This window comes from Marmota monax, unplaced genomic scaffold (assembly GCF_021218885.2).
Source record: "Marmota monax isolate L192 unplaced genomic scaffold, Marmota_monax_Labrador192_F-V1.1 WCK01_AAM20220418_F8-fsc00114, whole genome shotgun sequence".
Lineage (NCBI taxonomy): Eukaryota > Metazoa > Chordata > Mammalia > Rodentia > Sciuridae > Marmota > Marmota monax.
The window spans coordinates 627984-647822 of NW_026694943.1; the positions used below are offsets into that span (position 1 = coordinate 627984).

At 35.1% G+C, this 19839-nt stretch overlaps 1 protein-coding gene across 6 annotated transcripts in view; it reads left to right on the plus strand.

Moving 5' to 3' along the window:
* Stxbp5 (syntaxin binding protein 5) overlaps positions 1-19839 on the plus strand; it is a 180444-nt gene that overhangs the window by 23071 nt on the left and 137534 nt on the right. For 5 of the 6 annotated variants that reach the window (XM_058573613.1, XM_046427358.2, XM_046427360.2 and 2 more), the window contains exon 3: positions 16638-16719. In XM_058573613.1, the coding sequence (XP_058429596.1) occupies positions 16638-16719 (82 nt within the window). Of the gene's footprint in view, positions 1-16410; positions 16514-16637; positions 16720-19839 lie in introns of those variants that run through there. The other variant, XM_058573612.1, reaches the window with a different exon arrangement.

A 19839-nucleotide genomic window follows, 5' to 3' on the forward strand; every position in this document is an offset into this window, starting at 1 on the left:
AGAGCTCCCTCTTTTTCTATTTCCTGAAATAACTTGAAAAGTATTGGTATTAATTCTTCTTTAAAGGTTTTGTAAAACTCCGCTGTATACCCATCCGGTCCTGGGCTTTTCTTGGTTGGTAGTATTTTGATTGCTTCTTCTATTTCATCCATTGATATTGGTCTGTTTAAGTTGTGAGTATCCTCCTGACTCAGTCTGGGCAAATCATGTGACTTAAGAAATTTATCGATGTCTTCACTATCTTCTATTTTATTGGAATATAGGTTTTCAAAATAATTTCTAATTGTCTTCTGTATTTCTGTAGCATCTGTTGTGATATTGCCTTTTTCATCCCATATGTTAGTAATTTGAGTTCTCTCTCTTCTTCTCTTCGTTAGCATGGCTAAGGGTCTGTCGATCTTATTTATTTTTTCAAAGAACCAACTTTTAGTTTTGTTAATTTTTTCAATAGTTTCTTTTGTTTCAATTTCATTGATTTCCGCTCTGATTTTAATTATTTCTTGCCTTCTGCTACATTTGCTGTTGTTTTGCTCTTCCTTTTCTAGGGCTTTGAGATGAAGTGTGAGCTCATTTATTTGTTGGTTTTTCCTTTTTTTGAGGAATGACCTCCAAGCGATGAATTTCCCTCTTAAAACTGCTTTCATTGTGTCCCATAGATTCCGATATGTTGTGTCTGTATTTTCATTTATCTCTAAGAATTTTTTGATTTCTTCCTTTATGTCTTCTGTAACCCATTGATCATTCAGTAACATATTGTTCATTTTCCATGTGATGTAGGATTTTTCCTTCCTTCTTTTATCATTGATTTCCAGTTTCATTCCATTATGATCAGATAAAATGCATGGTATTATCTCCACCCCTGTATATTTACTGAGGGTTGCCCTATGGCATAATATATGGTCTATTTTTGAGGAGGATCCATGTGCTGCTGAGAAAAAAGTATATCCGCTTGATGATGGTTGATATATTCTATATATGTCAGTTAAGTCTAGGTTGTTGATTGTGATATTGAGTTCTATAGTTTCTTTATTCAGCTTTTGTTTGGAGGATCTGTCCAATTGTGAGAGAGGTGTGTTGAAGTCACCCATAATTATTGTGTTGTGGTCTATTTGATTCTTGAACTTGAGGAGAATTTGTTTTATGAACGTTGCAGCACCATTATTTGGTGCATAAATATTGATAATTGTTATGTCTTGTTGGTGAATGGTTCCTTTTAACAGTATATAATGTCCTTCCTTATCCCTTTTGATTAATTTAGTCTTGAAGTCAATTTTATTCGATATGAGGATGGCCACCCCTGCTTGCTTACGAGGACCGTGTGCGTGGTATATTTTTTCCCAACCTTTCACCTTCAGCCTGTGTATGTCTTTTCCAATCAGATGTGTCTCCTGGAGGCAGCATATTGTTGGATTTGTTTTTTTAATCCATGTTACCAGCCTATGTCGCTTTATTGGAGACTTTAAGCCATTAATGTTTAGAGTTACTATTGATATATGGTTTGTGCTTCCAGCCATGTTTGATTATTTATCTTCTTCTTTTTTTTTTTTTTTTTTAATTTAGTTTGTTTCTCCATGGTTAGCTTTCCCCCCGCCCTCTGTCTTTATAGAGGCACTTCCCACTGATGGTTTTGGTTATTGTTTTTCATTTCTTCCTCGTGTAGTGTTTTGCTCAAGATGCTTTGTAATGCTGGTTTTCTGGCTGCAAATTCTTTTAGCTTTTGTTTATCATGAAAGATTTTTATTTCGTTATCGTACCTGAAGCTTAATTTTGCTGGATACAGAATTCTTGGTTGGCATCCATTGTCTTTCAGTGTTTGAAATACGTTGTTCCAGGATCTTCTCGCTTTCAGCGTCTGTGATGAAAAATCCGTTGTTAACCTTATTGGTTTACCCCTGAATGTAATCTGCCTCCTTTCTCTTGTAGCTTTTAGTATTTTCTCTTTGTTCTCTATATTGGATATCTTCATAACAATGTGTCTTGGCGTTGGTCTACTGTGATTTTGTGTGCTCGTTGTCCTGTATGCATCTACAATTTGTATATCCGTTTCCTTTTTTATTTCTGGAAAGTTTTCTGTAATTATTTCTTTCAGCAGGTTACTCATTCCCTTGGTTTGAATCTCTGTACCTTCTTCTATCCCGATGACTCGTAGGTTTGGTTTCTTTATGTTATCCCATATCTCTTGGATGTTTTTCTCGTGGTTTTTAACCAGCCTTTCTGAGTTGGCTAGGCTCTTTTCAAGATGATATATTTTGTCTTCATTATCTGATGTTCTGGCTTCTACTTGCTCCACTCTGTTAGTGATACTCTCAATTGAGTTTTTAATTTGGTTTATTGTTTCCTTCATTTCTAGAATTATTGTTTGGTTTTTTTTATAATCTCAATCTCCTGATAAAGATGCTTAACTTCTTCTTTTATCTGTTTATGTAATTCATTTTCAAAGTGTTCTTTCACTGTTTGGATTTGCTGTCTCGTATCTTCTTTAAGGTTCCATTCCATCTGTCTAAGGTATTCCTTGAGTTCTTTATATGACCATTTTTCTGCTGACTCTAGGTCCTCCTGAATATTTAGGCTGTCCTTCATTGTTTGTACTCCTTTTCTTCCTTGCTTTTTTATGCTGCTCATGTTACTTCTTGTTCTGTTTGACTGCTGAGTTACTGTTTACTCTTATAAATTTATTTGATGCTTGGGAGGAAAGATATTAGAAGGGAAGGGAAGAAGTCACTAAAGAGAATGAGAGTAGGCAGGTAGAATTCAAGGAAGGGGGAATAAGAAAATTGAAAAGAAATGAAAAGACAAAAGAAAAAAATAGAAAAGAAAGAAAGAAAGAAAAAAATTTTTTTAAAAAATAATGATAATAAAAAAGATTAAAATTTAAAATAATAATAATAATAAAATAAAAAAATTCAAAACATTAAAAAAAGTTAAAGAACAACAACAACAAAAAAATGAAAATGAAAGAAAAGAAAAAAAAATAAATGCAGTCATAGAGTTCGATTAACTTCTCTTCCAGTAGGTGGAGCTGTGCCCACTGGGCCAAGCTTCTCCTCTCAATAGGTGGGAACCACTCACTGTGCAGCAGCTCTTCCTCCCAGACTGGGCGGGTCTCCAATCCTGAGTGCCCAGGGCCTTGTCTTGTGTTTCCTCAAGCCAGGCCCCGCTCACCTGTTAAGCTCACCACAATACTGGCTACACGCCAGGTCTGCTGCTCCTGGGAGCCCTGTTTTCATGAACGCCTGGGCACACTCTCCCTGTTTGCCTCCCTCAGACCCTAAGTTTGTATAGCTTGGGGCTGAGAACCCCCAGCGAATTTGCTTGCCCTCCGGTAGCCACGCCCCCGGTAGCTGGTGCAAGAGACCTCAGTTGTCAGCACTGGTGGGAGCGGTAGCCGGGAGTTCCGCGCCGCGAGTCCCGCGCCACTCCTGATTCCCTCGGTCTGGCTATCGCGCTCACAGGAGAGCTAGGAGGGGCCCTTACGGGAGAGCTGGGAGGGGCCCTTAAGGTTTCCCTGCTGTGTGGAGAGAGATGGCTAGGGGATTACACACCTGTCGCGCAGGTTTCAATGAAGTTATCTCCTCCGCCCATGAAGTCAGTTCTCTGCCATGGTGGTATCCCATGCAAATGGTGGCCTTTCGTTCCCTTTGCAGGGTGACCAATGCAACAGGTGGGTCCTGACTGTCTCTCCCAATCCCCGTTTCAATCCTGTGGCCACTGCCTATGAAGGCTCTGTTGGCTTTTACCTCTGTAAGTTCAGAAGGGCCAACCAGTTATTTCAGCGGGATCGTTAGTGCTGAGTCACGAGAAGCAGGCGAATCGGAGCTTGAATGCAGCCGATCCGGGCTCAGTGTGTGTTCTGAGGGGCCCAGACTGTTCGCCCCAGATCCACGTCAGCTTAGCATTGCCTAGTGATCCTGAGCAAACAGCATTTAGACAGTTTACGACTCCCTATGCCCGTGCAGCTGAAGAGGTCAGAGACTCGATCTCTCCGCGCCCGCCACCATGTTGGATCCTCACCCATTTGTAATGTTTAATCCAATCCTAATTCTCATTTTCTTAGCTACTTGTCTAATGAAATTCATTCATTCAGAAGCTTGAAAGTTTGTTTTTAAATTTTTGTGTGTGTAGTATTCCTTTGTGTATTTTTTGTAATGCTGGCTTAGTAGTCATGGATTCTTCTAGTTTATGCTTTTCTTAGAAGATTGTTATTTCTCCTTTGATTGTGAAGAATAGCTTTGCTAGCTGTAGCAATCTTGGTTGGCAATTATTTTCTTTCAGGGCTTGGAATACATTGTGCCAAGCCCTCCTGACTTTTAGAGTCTTCACTCAGAAATCATAAGTTATTCTGATTGTCATGCCTGTAAATGTGACCTGAAGCTTTCTCCTGAAGCTTTTCAAATTCCATTCATGTTCTGTATATTAGGCATTTTAATTATAATGTGTCATGGAAAAGTTCTTGTTTGATATTTCATATTTGGGGTTCTGAATGCCTCCTATATCTAGATGTCTGTGTCATTCACAAGGGTTTGAAAATGTTTTTGAAATTATTTCACTGAAATGATTATCCATGACCTTAGCTTGTGTCTTGGATCTCTCTTCAGTGCCAATGATTCTTGTGCTTGACCGCTTAATATTGTCCCAGATTTCTTGTATATTCTTATCATGGTAATTTAGTTCCTTTTCTTATTGTTGACTGAGTTTTCAAATTCATATACCTTGTCTTCAGTGCCTAAAATTCTGTCTTCCATGTGATCAAATCTTTTGGTGAGATTTTCAACTGAATTTTTCTTTATTTATTGAGTCTTTATTTTCAGGATTTCTGTTTGGTTCTTTTTTAGAATCTCTCTCTTTATTGAAATACTCTATCATATTCTTCATTTTCTCCCTTCGTTCATTCCTTAGATCTTCTTTTAGTTCATTAGTGATTTTTACCCATCAACTTTCTGAATTCTTTATCAGGTATTTCTGTTACATTCATGTCTATGGGGTCAGCTGTTGGAACATTGGGGATATCTTATTCCCTTTTTTCTCATGATGAACTTCTCTGATTTTGTCACAATGGCTGATATGATTGATTATCTCTTCTACTATTATACAAGGGACTTTTCAGTGAGCTGCTTTCTTTTTACCAAGTGTTCCAGGCTGAACATATATCAAAGTGCCAGTACTCTCATTCAACATAATCCTGCTGCTGTGTCCAGTTTAGAGCACCATTTTGAAAAAAGAGTCATAATCACCAGTAACTAGGACCATTTCAGAACAAAGCCATAAGCTAATAAAACCTTAGTGAAAATGTTCTCCACAGTTCACTAATCCAAGTAGAAGAGGAGAATAGTGTTCTAGAATAGATTCAGAAATTAAGTATTAAGACATTATTCATCTGGCATTTTAAGCAGGAATTTTAAAATGACTTTTAAAATCTTTGATCAACTGTTCTCTTACTTCTTAGATTCTGGACTGTGGAAAAGTAAATATTTGCTGCTTAGTTCCACTCCACCATCTAGAGACATGTCTCTTAGTTAATAATGAAATTCCACTTCTCTTTTTGATTCTTTCTTAGAATTTTTGTCTGTGCTTATATTGCTCATCTATTCTTTCTGTCTCTTGACTGTGTTTTTCTATAAAGAAGTCTTCACAAGTGTTTCTCAGTCCCTCCTCTTTATCCCACTTTAAATGGATTAGATAGAATGACATTTGAGGGGGCTGGAGTTGCATTCCTTCCTTCCACCTCAAAGACTTGGGCCAACTGGAATTGGGTATTTTTCTTCCTGCAGGTTTGTTAGGCTTAGGTAAAACCCCAGAGGGAGACTTGATAAAATTATGTCTTCTAATGCAGACCTATTCTATGCTATTCTATTCACTTTTCTCTTCTCCTATGCTAAAAGCAGGAGAGGATTTTTCTCCCGATATTCACTATGATAACTTGCTTTATCTCCTAGAGGTAAAACTCATAAAATTGTCTGGACTGGGAGAGCTGAGGCTGTAGATCAGTGGTAAAGTGCTTGCCTTGCATGTGTGAGGCACTGGGTTCAATCCTCAGCACCACATAAAAATAAATAAAGATACTATGTGTTCATCTACAACTGAATAAATATTTTTAAAAAAAACAGTGTATGGACTGGGTCCTTCTGGAGTTGTGATTTTTCAGCCATGTCTGCTCTGAGCCTCTAGCAATTTATCAATTACAGTGCTACTTTCCTTACCCTGGCACTGCTTTCCACAAAAATTTCTGCTTCTGGGTTTCTGCTTCCCGTAAATTGCGATTCTCTGTTAACCTGTTGGTTCTTCCAACTGTGATGAAGTGGTTTGTTTTGTGACCTCATTTTGCATATAGCTCTAAGAAGAGTTGTTGATTGTACAGTTTGTTCAGCTTTTTACTTCTTCTTAGGACAGTAATGGCTTCTAAGCTCCTTACCTGCTAGAAGTCTATGTTAATTTTTATTGGTGAAAAAATACATAATATGCAAATAATGTTTTTTTCTTTTTCTTCTTCTCTTTTGTGGTACTAGAGATTGAACCCAGTGGCACTCCACAGTGAGAAACATCCTTGGCCATTAAAAAATTTTTTTTTCTTTTTTAAATTTTGAGACAGTCTTATTAATTGCCTAGGTTGGCCTCAAACTGGTGATTCTCCTGCCTTGTCCTCTCTGGTAGCTAGAATAACAGGCCTGTGCCACCACTCTTGATATTATGGTTTAGAACTAAAAATGTCCCCCAAAGAGCTCATGCGTTAGGCAATGTAGCAGTGTTCAGAGGTGAAAAGTTTTGAGTTAGTAGAACTGTAACCTCATCAGTGGATTAATCCATTTGATGGATTAGTAATTTGAATGGACTACTCAGTGGTAACTGTAGGTAGGTGCAGTATGACAGGAGAAAGTAGGCCACTGGATGTGTGGCCTTCAACTATATCTGTCCATAGGTACTTCCTCTGTTTGTTTCCTGACTGACATGAACTAAACAGCTTTCTTCCATCATGCCCTTCCACCATTATATTTTACCTCATCTCAGTCCCATAGCAATGGAGTTGGCTGACTGTGGAATAAAACTCTGATGGAAACCATGAGCCCCAAATAAACTTTTCTGACTTTTAATTTGCCGTGGTTAGGTTTATGGTTACAGGATGAAAAGTTGACTGACATACCCACCTCAAGAAGAGGTTTTAAAACTGATGTTTTTCAAGTAGATGAAAGTATACAATAGGGGTATGATATCTAAATGTTATTTCACAAAGGCTTTGTGTGGCAAGTATTTCAATATAGAAAATGAAATGATCTTCACTTTATTAATCTTTGGCAAACACTAAACCATTGTTTTGAGCATGTTTCTGTTTTGGCAGTTAGTGGGAATCTATTAGAAATTTGAGAATTAAGAGTTTTAAGGAGATGTTAAGGAAATTCATGATTATTTTCTTTGAAGAAAGAAAATCAGAAATTTTATGCATCTCACAGGTGTGTGTGTGTATGTATATGTGTATTAAAGAATGGAGTGCCTCATACATTATAATCATTTGTGGAGCTGAAAGGAAAAACAATACAAAACTGCCAAACATGTAGTTGGATTTCTTCTGTAGAGATTCTGATTCATTGGGTCTGCATAGGGTATGATATCTGCAATTTTTTGTTTTTAAATCTCTATAAATACTTGTAATATAGAACCAGAGCTGAGTAATGCTGGTTTAAGTGTTTTAGTTTGGGTAGTATTATTCCTAGTGAGGCAATTGGTAGATATACATACATTCATTATTGTGTGTATAGAAAGGATGTTATTTGAAAGCAGTTACATCATCTTGAAACCTGTGGTGAGTGAGGAAATATGCTGATGATTTGCTTTGATTCTGTACTGCCTTTGGAGATAGAATTGTGAAACTGTGGTGTGTGGAATATTTGTAAAGAAACAGAGATCCAGGATTGTGTTTTGGTGTTTTCCCTTCCTAGCAATTTATCACTGGCCTGAGAACCAGGAGCAAATGACCATGTAGTCTTATTATGAGGTTGAAAAGTCTAGTCTTTATTTTTTTTATTTTTTATTAATTTTCAAAAATTGATATATGGCAGCAGAATGCTTTACAATTCATACAGCACATATAGAGCACAGTTTTTCATATCTCTGGTTGTATACAAAGTATATTCACACCAATTTGTGTCTTCATACATTTACTTGGATAATCATGACCATCACATTCCCCCATCATTTCTAACCTCCTGCCCCCTCTCTTCCCCTCACACCCCTCTGGCCTATCTAGAGTTCTTCTATTCCTCCATGCTCACCCTCCCTACCCCACTATGAATCAGCTCCCTTATGGGGGGATTGGCTAACTTCACTTAGCATTATCTTCCCAAATCCATCCATTTACCTGCAGATGCCATGATTTTATTCTCTTTTATTGCTGAGTAATATTTCATTGTGTATTTATGACACATTTTTTTTATCTATTCATCTATTGAAGGGCATCTAGGTTGGTTCCACAGTTTAGCTATTGTGAGTTGAGCTGCTATAAACATTGATGTGCCTGTGTCCCTGTAGTATACTGTTTTTAAGTCCTTTGGGTATAGGATGAGGAGAGGGACAGCTGGGTCAAATGGTGGTTTCATTCCCAATTTTCCAAGAAATCTCCATACTGCTTTCCATATTGGCTGCACCACTGTGCATTCCACCAGCAGGGTATGAGTGTACCTTTTCCTCCAAATCCTCGCCAATGCTTATTGTTGTTTGTATTCATAATAGCTGCCATTCTGACTGGAGTGAGATGAAATGTTAGTGTGGTTTTGATTTGCATTTCTCTAATTGCTAGTGATGTTGAACATTTTTTCATGTATTTCTTGATTGGTTGTACATCATCTTCTGAGAAGTGTCTCTTTATTGATCGGGTTATTTGGTTTTTTTGGTGTTTAGCTTTTTGGTTCTTTATATACCCTAGAGATTAGTGCTCTATCTGATGTGGGAGGGGTAAAAATTTGCTCCCAAGATGTAGGCTCTCTATTCACCTCACAGATTATTTCTTTGCTGAGAAGAAGCTTTTTAGTTTGAATCTATCTCATTTATTGATTCTTGATTTTAATTCATGTACCACAGGAGTCTTATTAAAGAAGTTGGGGTCTAATCCCACATGATGGAGATTAGGGCCTACTTTTTCTTCTCTTAGACACAGTGTCTCTGGTTTTATTCCTAGGTTCTTGATCCATTTTGAGTTGAGTTTTGTACATGGTGAGAGAGAGGGGTTTAATTCCATTTTGTTGCATATGGATTTCCAGTTTTCCCAGCACCATTTGTTGAAGAGGATATCTTTTCTCCAGTGCATGTTCTTGGCTCCTTTGTCTAATATAAGATAATTGTAATTCTGTGGGTTAGTCTCTGTGTCCTCTATACTGTTCCATTGGTCTACCAGTCTGTTTTGGTACCAATACCATGCTGTTTTTGTTACTGTTGCTCTGTAGTATAGTTTAAGTTCTGGTATAGTGATGACACCTGCTTTACTCTTCCTGCTAAGGATTGCTTTAGCTATTCTGTTATTTTTCCAGATGAATTTCATGACTGCTTTTTCTATTTCTAGAGCAATTAGATACATGGAAGAAATCAATTAGCACTATTTGCTGATAATATGATTCTATACCTGATGACCCAAAAACTTCCACCAGCAAACTTCTAGAACTAGTAAATGAATTCAGCAAAGTATCAGGATATAAAATCAACACCCATAAATCAAAGGCATTTTTATATATCAGTGAAAAATCCTCAGAAAGGGAATGGAGGAAAACTAGCCCATTTACAATACCTCAAAAAAAAGAAAGAAAGAAAAGAAAAAGAAAAGAAAAACCTTGGGAATCAACTTAACAAAAGAGGTGAAAATCTATACAATGAAAACTACAGATCCCTAAAGAAAGAAACAAAGACGACCTTAGAAGATGGAAAGATCTACCTTGCTCTTGGATAGGCAGAATTAATATTGTCAAAATGACAATACTACCGAAAGCACTGTACAGATTTAATGCAATTCCGATCAAAATCCCAATGGCATTCCTCATAGAAATAGAAAAGTCTAGTCTTAAATTTGTAGGTGATCATAATATTGATTAGATGAAGAAGGCAGATGTTACCAGTTGAGAAAACTATACCACATACAGATTGTTTTGTTTTTACATATCACTTTATGTCTTTTCATTTTTTTCTAGCTACCTGCTGTTTATTGTTTTATTTTTTTAACTGGTTATATTATTTTAATAAGATAATATATGATATATTACCCTTTTGTCAATTTTATTTATTTTTCATAACTGTGGAATTATAGATGAAGTCAAACTTTCAGATGCTAAGTGATTTATGTCCACACAAAATAAATGAGAACATTAGTCCTGTTCTAAAGGACATCATCCTCTTTTCACTTAACAAATGATTTTATAGTATTCTTTGATTATATTACAGTGATATTTCTATTTTTACTTTCTAATTTAAAAATAATCCCGTGGCTAAATTTAAGACTTATGCCATTAAAAGTAATATCTCTCTCTCTCTCTCTCTCTCTCTCTCTCTCTCTCTCTCTCTCTCCCCCTCTCCCCCTCTCCCCCTCTCCCCCTGTCTATATATATGTGTACACACACACACACACACACACACATATTTTTTTTTCACTGACCTTTTATTTACAGAGTAGTAAGGGTGTTCAGAGTAGCAACACCTTGAAGGCTTACTAGAATATTTAAACAGGCATAAAGCATCCTATTTGCTAAAAGTGTAAAAATGTACTGAAAGGAACAGTAACACAGGTAACTGTTGTTTCTGATGGATTAAAATTGTGCTCTTGGGTTTGTCCTCTGTTGTAACAGGAGGGAACAATTTGCCCTTAAAAATCCTTGGTTTCGAAACAGAATATCTTTTCTAAGTTACCCTCACAGAATAATACTGTAGAATAATTTATTACTCACTTGAGAGTTCATGGAAAGTATAGTCATCCTTATGCTTCAGACTTTACAGGGTAAAAATGTGTATTTTCAGAAACTGCATAGAAGTTCTCTGGTTGATTTTTATTTTAATATACTAGAATCTTCTCTTCCTAGGTTGAAAAAAATTGAATATGTCACTTCAGTAGAGATTAGGATAATGCCATTGCTTTCATTTCCTCTTTTTTAGTTGACAGGAACTGATGAAAAGATATTCTTGAATATCTTTAAATCTTTATAAATCTTAATAATTTACTAAGTATATACTATACCACTCTTGATATTATTACATTCTGCAGAAAAGTAGAGGTTGTCAAAATATGTATGTCATCCATTTTCATAACACATAGTGGTAGTGACAGCAGTGAAAATTTGCCCAGGAGCTGTACTTTCAGAACCTATTACTGCCTGGTCCCTTTGCCTGCTTCCTTTTAGTACTCTTTGATTCTACCTTGCTGACAGTACAGTATAAATCCCAGAAGCTAGGATGAGCAATAAGAGGAACTAGTACTATGACTGTAATAGCAATCCAACAAATGATTGGAAGGTAAAATGAATGGGCTAGAAAAATAGACTAGATAGAAGCATGTGTTTAGAAAAGATCATTCATTCATAAATATTTATTGAGTCTTTTCTAGGCTTTTGGGGTATAAAGAGAGCTCATTACCATGTTCCTATTACTTGAGATTGTCCTAGAAGCTCACTAGCCTATAGGCTGGATCTTAGTGGGTAAGCTATTCAGTCTTTCACCATTAAGTATGATGTTATCTTAGCTGTGACTTTTTCATAGATGTCCTTTGTTACATTGAAGAAGTTTTCTTCTATTCCTGGTTCTATTGAGTGGTTTATCATGAAAAATGATTGATTTTTGTCTATAAATTTTTATGCCCATTGAAATGACAATGTGATTTTTGTCCTTTATTCTACTAACATAGTATATTTCATTAATCCTGCAAGCTTTTTTCTCTCCCCCACCATCTCTCTCTCTAACGTATTGTATTATCTTTAGTAAGATGATGTTTGATATACTAAACTTTTTTTTATGCAGGGAATTGAATCCAGGACTTCATAAATACTAAGTATGTATTCCACCACTGAACTAAACCCAAGACTCCATTTGTTTGTTTGCTGCTTTATTGCTCTCACATGGCTCTAGTCTCTAAATATTTAGACATGAAGCATATGCAAGAAGGTAGTTTGGGGCTGGTGCTGTGGCTCATCGGTAGAGCACTCGTCTCCCATGTTTGAGGCCCTAGGTTTGATCCTCAGCACCACATAAATAAAATAAAGGTATTGTGTCCACCTACAAGTAAAAAAAAAAAAAAAGAAAGATGGTAGTTTCAAAATTAGAACTAAAATTGAAATATAGAATTTCATTTTACTTACCCTAATGGGACACATTGATTTGTTATTAAAATTAATATTTAATATTAGACCCTGAGCTAATATGAAAAATGAGTGTATTGTATTTTTTGATTGGAATATTGTGTACCATTCATATGAGCTTCACAGTATAATAATGAAATACATAAGCCGTTTACCTTAGAAAAAGTTTATTTAGCTCATGATTCTAAATTTTCCAGTCCAAGTTCAGATGGCCACATTTCCATGGGCCTCTCTGCTGGATGGCAATAGCAGGGAGTATGTGACTGATCAGACCTCTCATAAGCCAGAAAGCAAAAGAAAGACTGAGAGACAAAGGTCCCACTGTCCCTTTAAGGGCATGACCCCAGCTACCTAAGGATAACCACTTACTTGGTTTACTTGTTACTAAAAGTTACATTTGGTCCAACTTAGAACAATCTGAGTTTTTTAGCTACTCATATGTAAAATATGGATAATAAATCTCTTCTATGTTCATTCTCCCAGTTTTAAGACAACTTACAGTAAGGTAGGAAGTGACAAATTTACATGTGAAATTCAGCTCTTAACATACATTTTTGTATGATAAAGCTTGGTGATTTACACAGTATGTTCTGAAATTAGATTATCTGGGGTCAGTTATCTTAACTAACATACAAATTACCTTGGGCAGTTTACTTATTGTACCTGACTCTTCTTAATTATTAAAAACAACTTGTCACAGAAGTTCCGTTGGTAATACATCCATAGTTATTGACACCTAGCGAATGTTTCATAAATCTCAATGATGATAATGGATGATGGATATAAGAATATCCTAGTTCCTCCTTTATCACTCCCTTCCTAACCAGTCACCCAGCCAACATCATAACAGCAACAACAATAGTCAATTTAGGCAATTGGATACATGTTTGTTTTTAAATTGATGTATAGTTCTATAAGTAAACAAGCTTTTTGTTTCTGCTCATCAATGTTGTATACTTCTTCCTGATAGTTCCTACTTAATTTCTAGTTTCATTGTGCGTTTTACTTCTATAATTATTTCCCCCTATTGTTTATGTGTCTCAATTAACTAACCTTAACATTCAAAGTCTCTGCTCCCAGTATATTTTAACTTTGGCTTCTGCATCTCCTCTTCATAAGTGTGACTGTTATCAATGGTGCTTTTTTGGACAAGGACCATGAATGTAACTGTGCAAGAAGTATCTGCCATATGACATGGGTCAGATAAATTAACTGGTTCTTCCCAGAAACAAAGATGACTAACAAGATTAGGTAGATATCATAGCTCTGGATAGGCAAGCAGTAGAAAAATTGAGGACACAAAGTTATCTTACGATGATGGTACCATTTTGAAAAAATTATATTGGAATTCAGAGTTATAAGGTGAGACAGTGTACTAAGATAAGATTTATTGTTAGCTTTGCCTTATAGTTGATTCATACATGTATAAAAAGTATATATCAGAATAATATTTCTCCATTTAACAAATATATTTATACCATTACTCAATATGTACTCGTCTTTTGATTCATCTTCATTTTAATGTAAAAAATTTTGCTTTTTCATTTAATTGTAAAGAATGTAGCCATGATATATGGGAATAATATACCAAGCAGATCTTTTTTTATAGTTTTTGGCCATTTTCCAATAAGAATTTTAACTCTCAGTGATGTTAGTATTAGGAAGAACCACATGTACCAGAAGCAGTAATCACCATAGGTGTGAAAGGATGTGAATGTTTGTTTCTGTGGCATGCTGTTTGGTGATCTGATATTCAAAATTGACATTTTCTTATAATGGCACCTTCACTGTAAAATAACATTTAGTTTTAGGTTATATAAAGAACTTGTTATTTAATATTTGTTATTTCAATAAATAACAAATTAGTTTGCTATTAGATTAATGAGTCTCATCTTTACTTCACAGATTACAACGTTGAAAGTTACAATAATTCTCATTATATTACAGCAGATAATGGCAGAACTGGCATATGAACTGACTTGAAATTAGAGATCTTCCATTCTCACTGTGTCTCAGATGTTCCTGCGGCACCTAAAATAAATAAATAAGCAAATTAACTAAATAACTGACCTACCCACCCAGGCATCTTCTCTGGCTATACGTTTGCAGTGGTTCTAGAATTCTAACATGATAACAAGATTGTGAACTCTGTACTCTATAGTTTGTGTTTTTCCATGCTAAAATTTCCCATCATTACTGTAGATGATTGAGAAGGAATAACATTTTTTATGAATGCTGAACTTGAATTTCACAGCCAATATCTTTTAAGATATGTTTAAACAATTAAGCTAGAAATAATTTTTTTCCACTTATACAGGATGATTTTTTTCTATATTTTTATCGATGCACTATAGTTCTACATAATGGTGGGATTTATTGTTACATATTCATACATGCATTCAACATAACCACATAATACGGCCAATATCATCCCTGAGTATTTTCCCTTTCCTTACACTTCTCCTGCTCCATGATTCCTTTCCTCTACTCTACTGATCTCCCTTCAGTTTTTGTGAGATCCCTGCTCCACTTTTTTTTTTTCCTTTTCCTCTCTAGCTTTCACATATGCAAGAAACATATGGCACTTGAACACCTTAGTTTGGCTTATTTCCCTTTCTGTAAAGCTCTCAATTTCCGTCCATTTTCCTGCAAATGACACTTTCATTTTTCTTTATGACTAAAAAGAACATTGTGTATATATTCCACATTTTCTTTTATCTATTCATCCACTAATGGACACCAAGTCTGGATCCAAATAAACTGGAAATCTTAAATCTGGGTAGTTAGAGCTGTTTTATTCAAGAGAAACAACTCTGAATCCATACTCCAAGGAAAGGTCATGGGCTAACATCAGAAGATTAGTAAAGTGATATATATTTTGTGATAATATTAAGATGAATATATTTTTTATGATTCTCCATAGTAGCTCACAATTTTTACATTAGTTTTCCTGGTCTGCTCAGAAAAAATTTAACTAGATTCATGTAAAAAGAATTTTAAAATATAGTCATTGATGCAAAAATAATTTAGCTGAAAAGATTAGAATTAGTCTCACTGTAATGATCTGTCTTGTCACTTGAGAAAAGAAATGTGTGAACAGGCATGTAGACATTTCTCTTGACTTTTGATGTGATTTGCATAGTGCCAATACTAGCAATTTGAAATCTGGTTTCTGTAGTTGCATTTGTACTGGTGTGTCAAACACTATTACAATTATCAATACTGCTAATAACAGTAATTCTAGGTTTTGAGTATAAGCTAAGCATACTCAAATCAGTCTGTAAAGTTATGAAATAGAAGTTAATTGTATAAAATAGAAAAAAACCCTACTGAAAATAAATATTACCTAGGAAAATGTCTAGAAATTAAATGGGAGAAGCACAAATTGAACCTATGCTACAATTTAATTTTTTATTAAGCCCTAGCTTAATAAAATGTCTGTATTCCTGGATTTGAGTTTATAGAGAGAGTTATAATTTTATTAAATCCCACCAAAGTTTTTTATTTTGGTTACTATTAGTATTTATTAAGTAGTGAAAATTGGATTAGTGTATTAACATGTTAAAATGATCAAGATTATGAAGGTGAAATGTATTTAACTGCACACAGGGGATTCTATTGAGTGTACAGCCTTTTTTGTTCCATTTTAGTGATTAGCATACCTATTATGAATGTAGGGCTAGGGGTACATCTCAGTGGTAGAGTTTGTCCTTAACATGACAGTGACCCTAGGTTTGAGCTCCAGCACTGGGGGGAAAAAAGTGAACACCTTGGAACCATGTTGCATATTCACATTCCTTTTCTTTTACTTTGTAGTTGTGTGACTTGGGTCAAGTTATGTAATTTCTCTGTACTTCAGTTTCCTTATCATAGGGAATATTAATATATTCTTCCATGGGTTATGAGGATTAAAATATTTAATATTATGAAACATGTTTATAATAATGGGTGGCACATAAAAAATGTTATATAAATGTTTTCTGTTATATGAAAATTTTAAAAGGAAAAAAAAAGATTTTGGGCCAGAGTAAAATATTTTAACTATTTATTGTTTTTCCATATTGCTGAATTTAATACTTCATTTTTTTTCTAGAAGGATCTATTTTCTTATTTCTTTCAGAACTGTAATCTCTGAGACTTCTGATTATCGACAGAAACTAATTAATGTGTAGTAAACCTAACTCTAAATCTCCACCTCAGTAAGTGCCCTATATTATTAAATATCAGGTTATCAAAATACTTATTAGTTTGTTATAACTTATCAATTTCTCTAAAGAAAAAAGGCCACATATATCAAAAACTCCTTAATGGAATTTATGATAGCTTTGGTCGTCCGGGAGTAGAATGTTATTGCCAACATGACAGTGGAGCTGCTGTAATTCAGCTCCAGTTCCTGATTAATGAGGTCAGTGAATTATCTTAATCATTCCTTTTTATATTTGAAATTGAGCTACATCTGGTCTTTCAGTTTTTTTGTATGCATTCACATTTAAATATTTGAACAAAAATTAATTTATTGTGGGTTGGAGGTAACTGTAATTTAGTTTTAGTCATCATTGTGGAGAGTTGCATGATATATTTCTCAAAATAGAGTTGCAAACAGAATGGAATAAGGTTAAAAATTTTTTTGGTACTAGATGCTGCATTTAATTTTATTTCAGGGATATTTAAAGTTGTATAACAAAGTCTATATTAAAAATTAATAAAATAAGAATCCTGTTATAAGTAACAGAATTCCTTTAATGGATTACTTTGACCTTTTGTTTCTTTCTTTTCTTTTTTTTTTTTTTTTTTGTGGTGTTGGGGATTGAACCCAGAGCCTCGCACATGCTAGGCAGTGTTCTCCTGATCTGCATCCCCAGCCCTAATGAATTGCTTAGAAATACTACCAGGAAGAAGCCAATTTTCATTTTAAAGTGGATATTGCTTCAAGTTGTGCTGCTTATTTGTTGAAGTAATTGATAATCCCCTTCTTTTTGAATTTACTATATAGAAAGAGATAGAGTAAACAACATTTTATTAGCTCAGAAAACACTGTGCTTGCAGATTTTAGAACAACATGAGCAGCTCTGAGAATAGATCTTCACTGTAAGTGGCAACAGGCAAGGAAAGATGTTCGTAGAAGGAAAGAAGAGAAATTTCTCCGGAAAGGGCTCTGATGAACTCCTTAGATTTGAGGATAGTTTGTGAACATTGTTTTTCCCCCAAATCCTTAAGATACATTGAATAAATTTGTAATGTATAGGAAAATACATATCTAAACACCTCTGGATTTTGATGAATATTCATGTCAGAATTTAAGAAAGGTTTTCATGGAAGTAAAATTCTAAAGATGACAAAAAATTAAGTAAAACTATCATACTAATAATTTGTAATTGTGTAATTTTTTTAGGGTCTGAGTGTTATAGATAAGACAATGCTTTCTAGTAAAAGGAGAGTGTGTACTTTATGTATGTCAGATAGCTTTCCAATTGTCATATTATAGCAGTAGGACCTACATAAAAGAGTTACCCCTCAGAATTTAGAAGGTGGAAAGGCCTGGGAGATATGGTTTGAAGTATATCTTATTTTGACAGCTATTTTAATCATTCCGAATTGGATGAAAAACTCTTATTTTAAATGGGGAGACTTTAAGATTTCTCATAATAACATAAAGGATTGGGATTGCAAATCTTTTGAAATTAATATAAAAGGATCTAACTCTTCCTTGACTTACATAGCCCAATCTTAGAAACAGGTCAGGGGCAATGTGGGGTTTTAAGACATACACACTTACAAGGAGAAACCTGGGACTGGTTGGTACACCAAACTCTGATAGAAGAACAAAGACCCAGAGCTAGTATAGCAGATTTTTTATATAGGTTTTATCATCAAAAGGTTATTTGTGGGAATGTTTCTGCAAAGCAGACAGACTTGAATGTCGCGGCTCTTGTGGTTATCTTGTTATGCTCAGAATTCTCTTTCACTGATGACAGGTGTCTGAGCTCAAAGTTAAGACTGATGTAGTTCTGTGCCTTTGCACAGAGCTTCCTCAGGCAGGGCATCACTATAGCAACTAGGCAATCTTATCCTGCAACTTTGTGCAAAAATTCCCAGCACAAGCACAGCCATAGCCACAGCCACAAGGCAGTCAGAGACCATGATATAAGTCACCACTTTCTGCATCTCCCCCTTTTTTATTTTTTAAACGTAAACTATGCATGTCGACTCTGAAGTACTGGAACTAGAACTTGTCCGACAAGCTTGTAGCTGACCACGAGAAAACAACACAGAATAAAGAGCAAGGAAACAAGTCCTAAGAGATACCATGCAGTATGTTTTAGCATGTTTTAATAATTGAAACCATTCAAATCATCTAACAGCTTTTTGTGTAAAACTGGTGGAGGATAACACAGGAATCTTACTTTTTTGCATGACTTGGATGTAACGGTGTAGTTGTAAAAGATATAAATTCACATTGTTATGATTCCAAATTCACAATAGATGCATCTTTATCTTTTCCCAATCCCATTAGGAGATATAGTATGGAACAGATGTTAGTTACACAAATAAACTAATAAACGACACGGCATCATAATTGTTGTATGACCTTAAGACTTTGTATCTGACCAGGACTACTACAGTAGCCTCTAAGGCATTCACCTTAGCTTCAAGTTTATTATCAATTGTCTTTTGATCCTGGAGGTCTCTTGAAATATTTTGTGCCAAAGCATTGGTGATGGGGAGTGCTATCTACCCCATTTCCTTTTTTTTTTTAATTAAATATAATCTACTACTTGTCCTTTGTCTTGGTCTTATTCTTCCCTCTGAGTAAGGGAACCCTTACTGCTGTAAGCGGAAATGGGCAATGACATGTCTGGCTCTTTCAGGCTGAGAGGGGGCAACATGGGGCAAGCAGTTTGGGTTTCCCTTTTAGGAATGTTTTGGGTCAGTTGAAGGGTCTGTGGTAAAAGTCTGGTTTGGAAAGAACAGGTTGTAAAGTCATCTGGTAGGTGAGAAACACGAAGACATGAGCATTGGAATGAGATTAATACAAAATAAATGAATATGACCATGAAAATAAGGACTAGCATTTTTTTTTACAAGAGTAAAAACATTTTTAGTTTGTATAATAGCTATGAACCAAGAAACATAATTTTTGCAATTCCAGACCTTTACTTAGCTATATATTATATTTCCTCCTTATTTTAAAATCACAGTAATCCTTATAAAAATGCCTATTTCTTTAATTTACTTCAAATGAACTTGAGTGGTTATCCTAACATGGAATAAGGTGAGAGGCAGAGTTTTTTAACTCAAGTGAGGTGGCCTCTTGATAAATCTTAGGTAAGGTGTTTTATTTCTGAAACTGATCCTTATTTCTTCCTGAAATATTATTTTACAACATTTTCATATATCATTTCCTGGGCATATATGAATCAGTTAACATAATTTCACATTAAACTGAAACATGAATCAAACAGGCTAAGAGAGCTTTTAACCCCATTTGTGGAAAAGTGGCAAAATTTCTTCATATCCCATATTG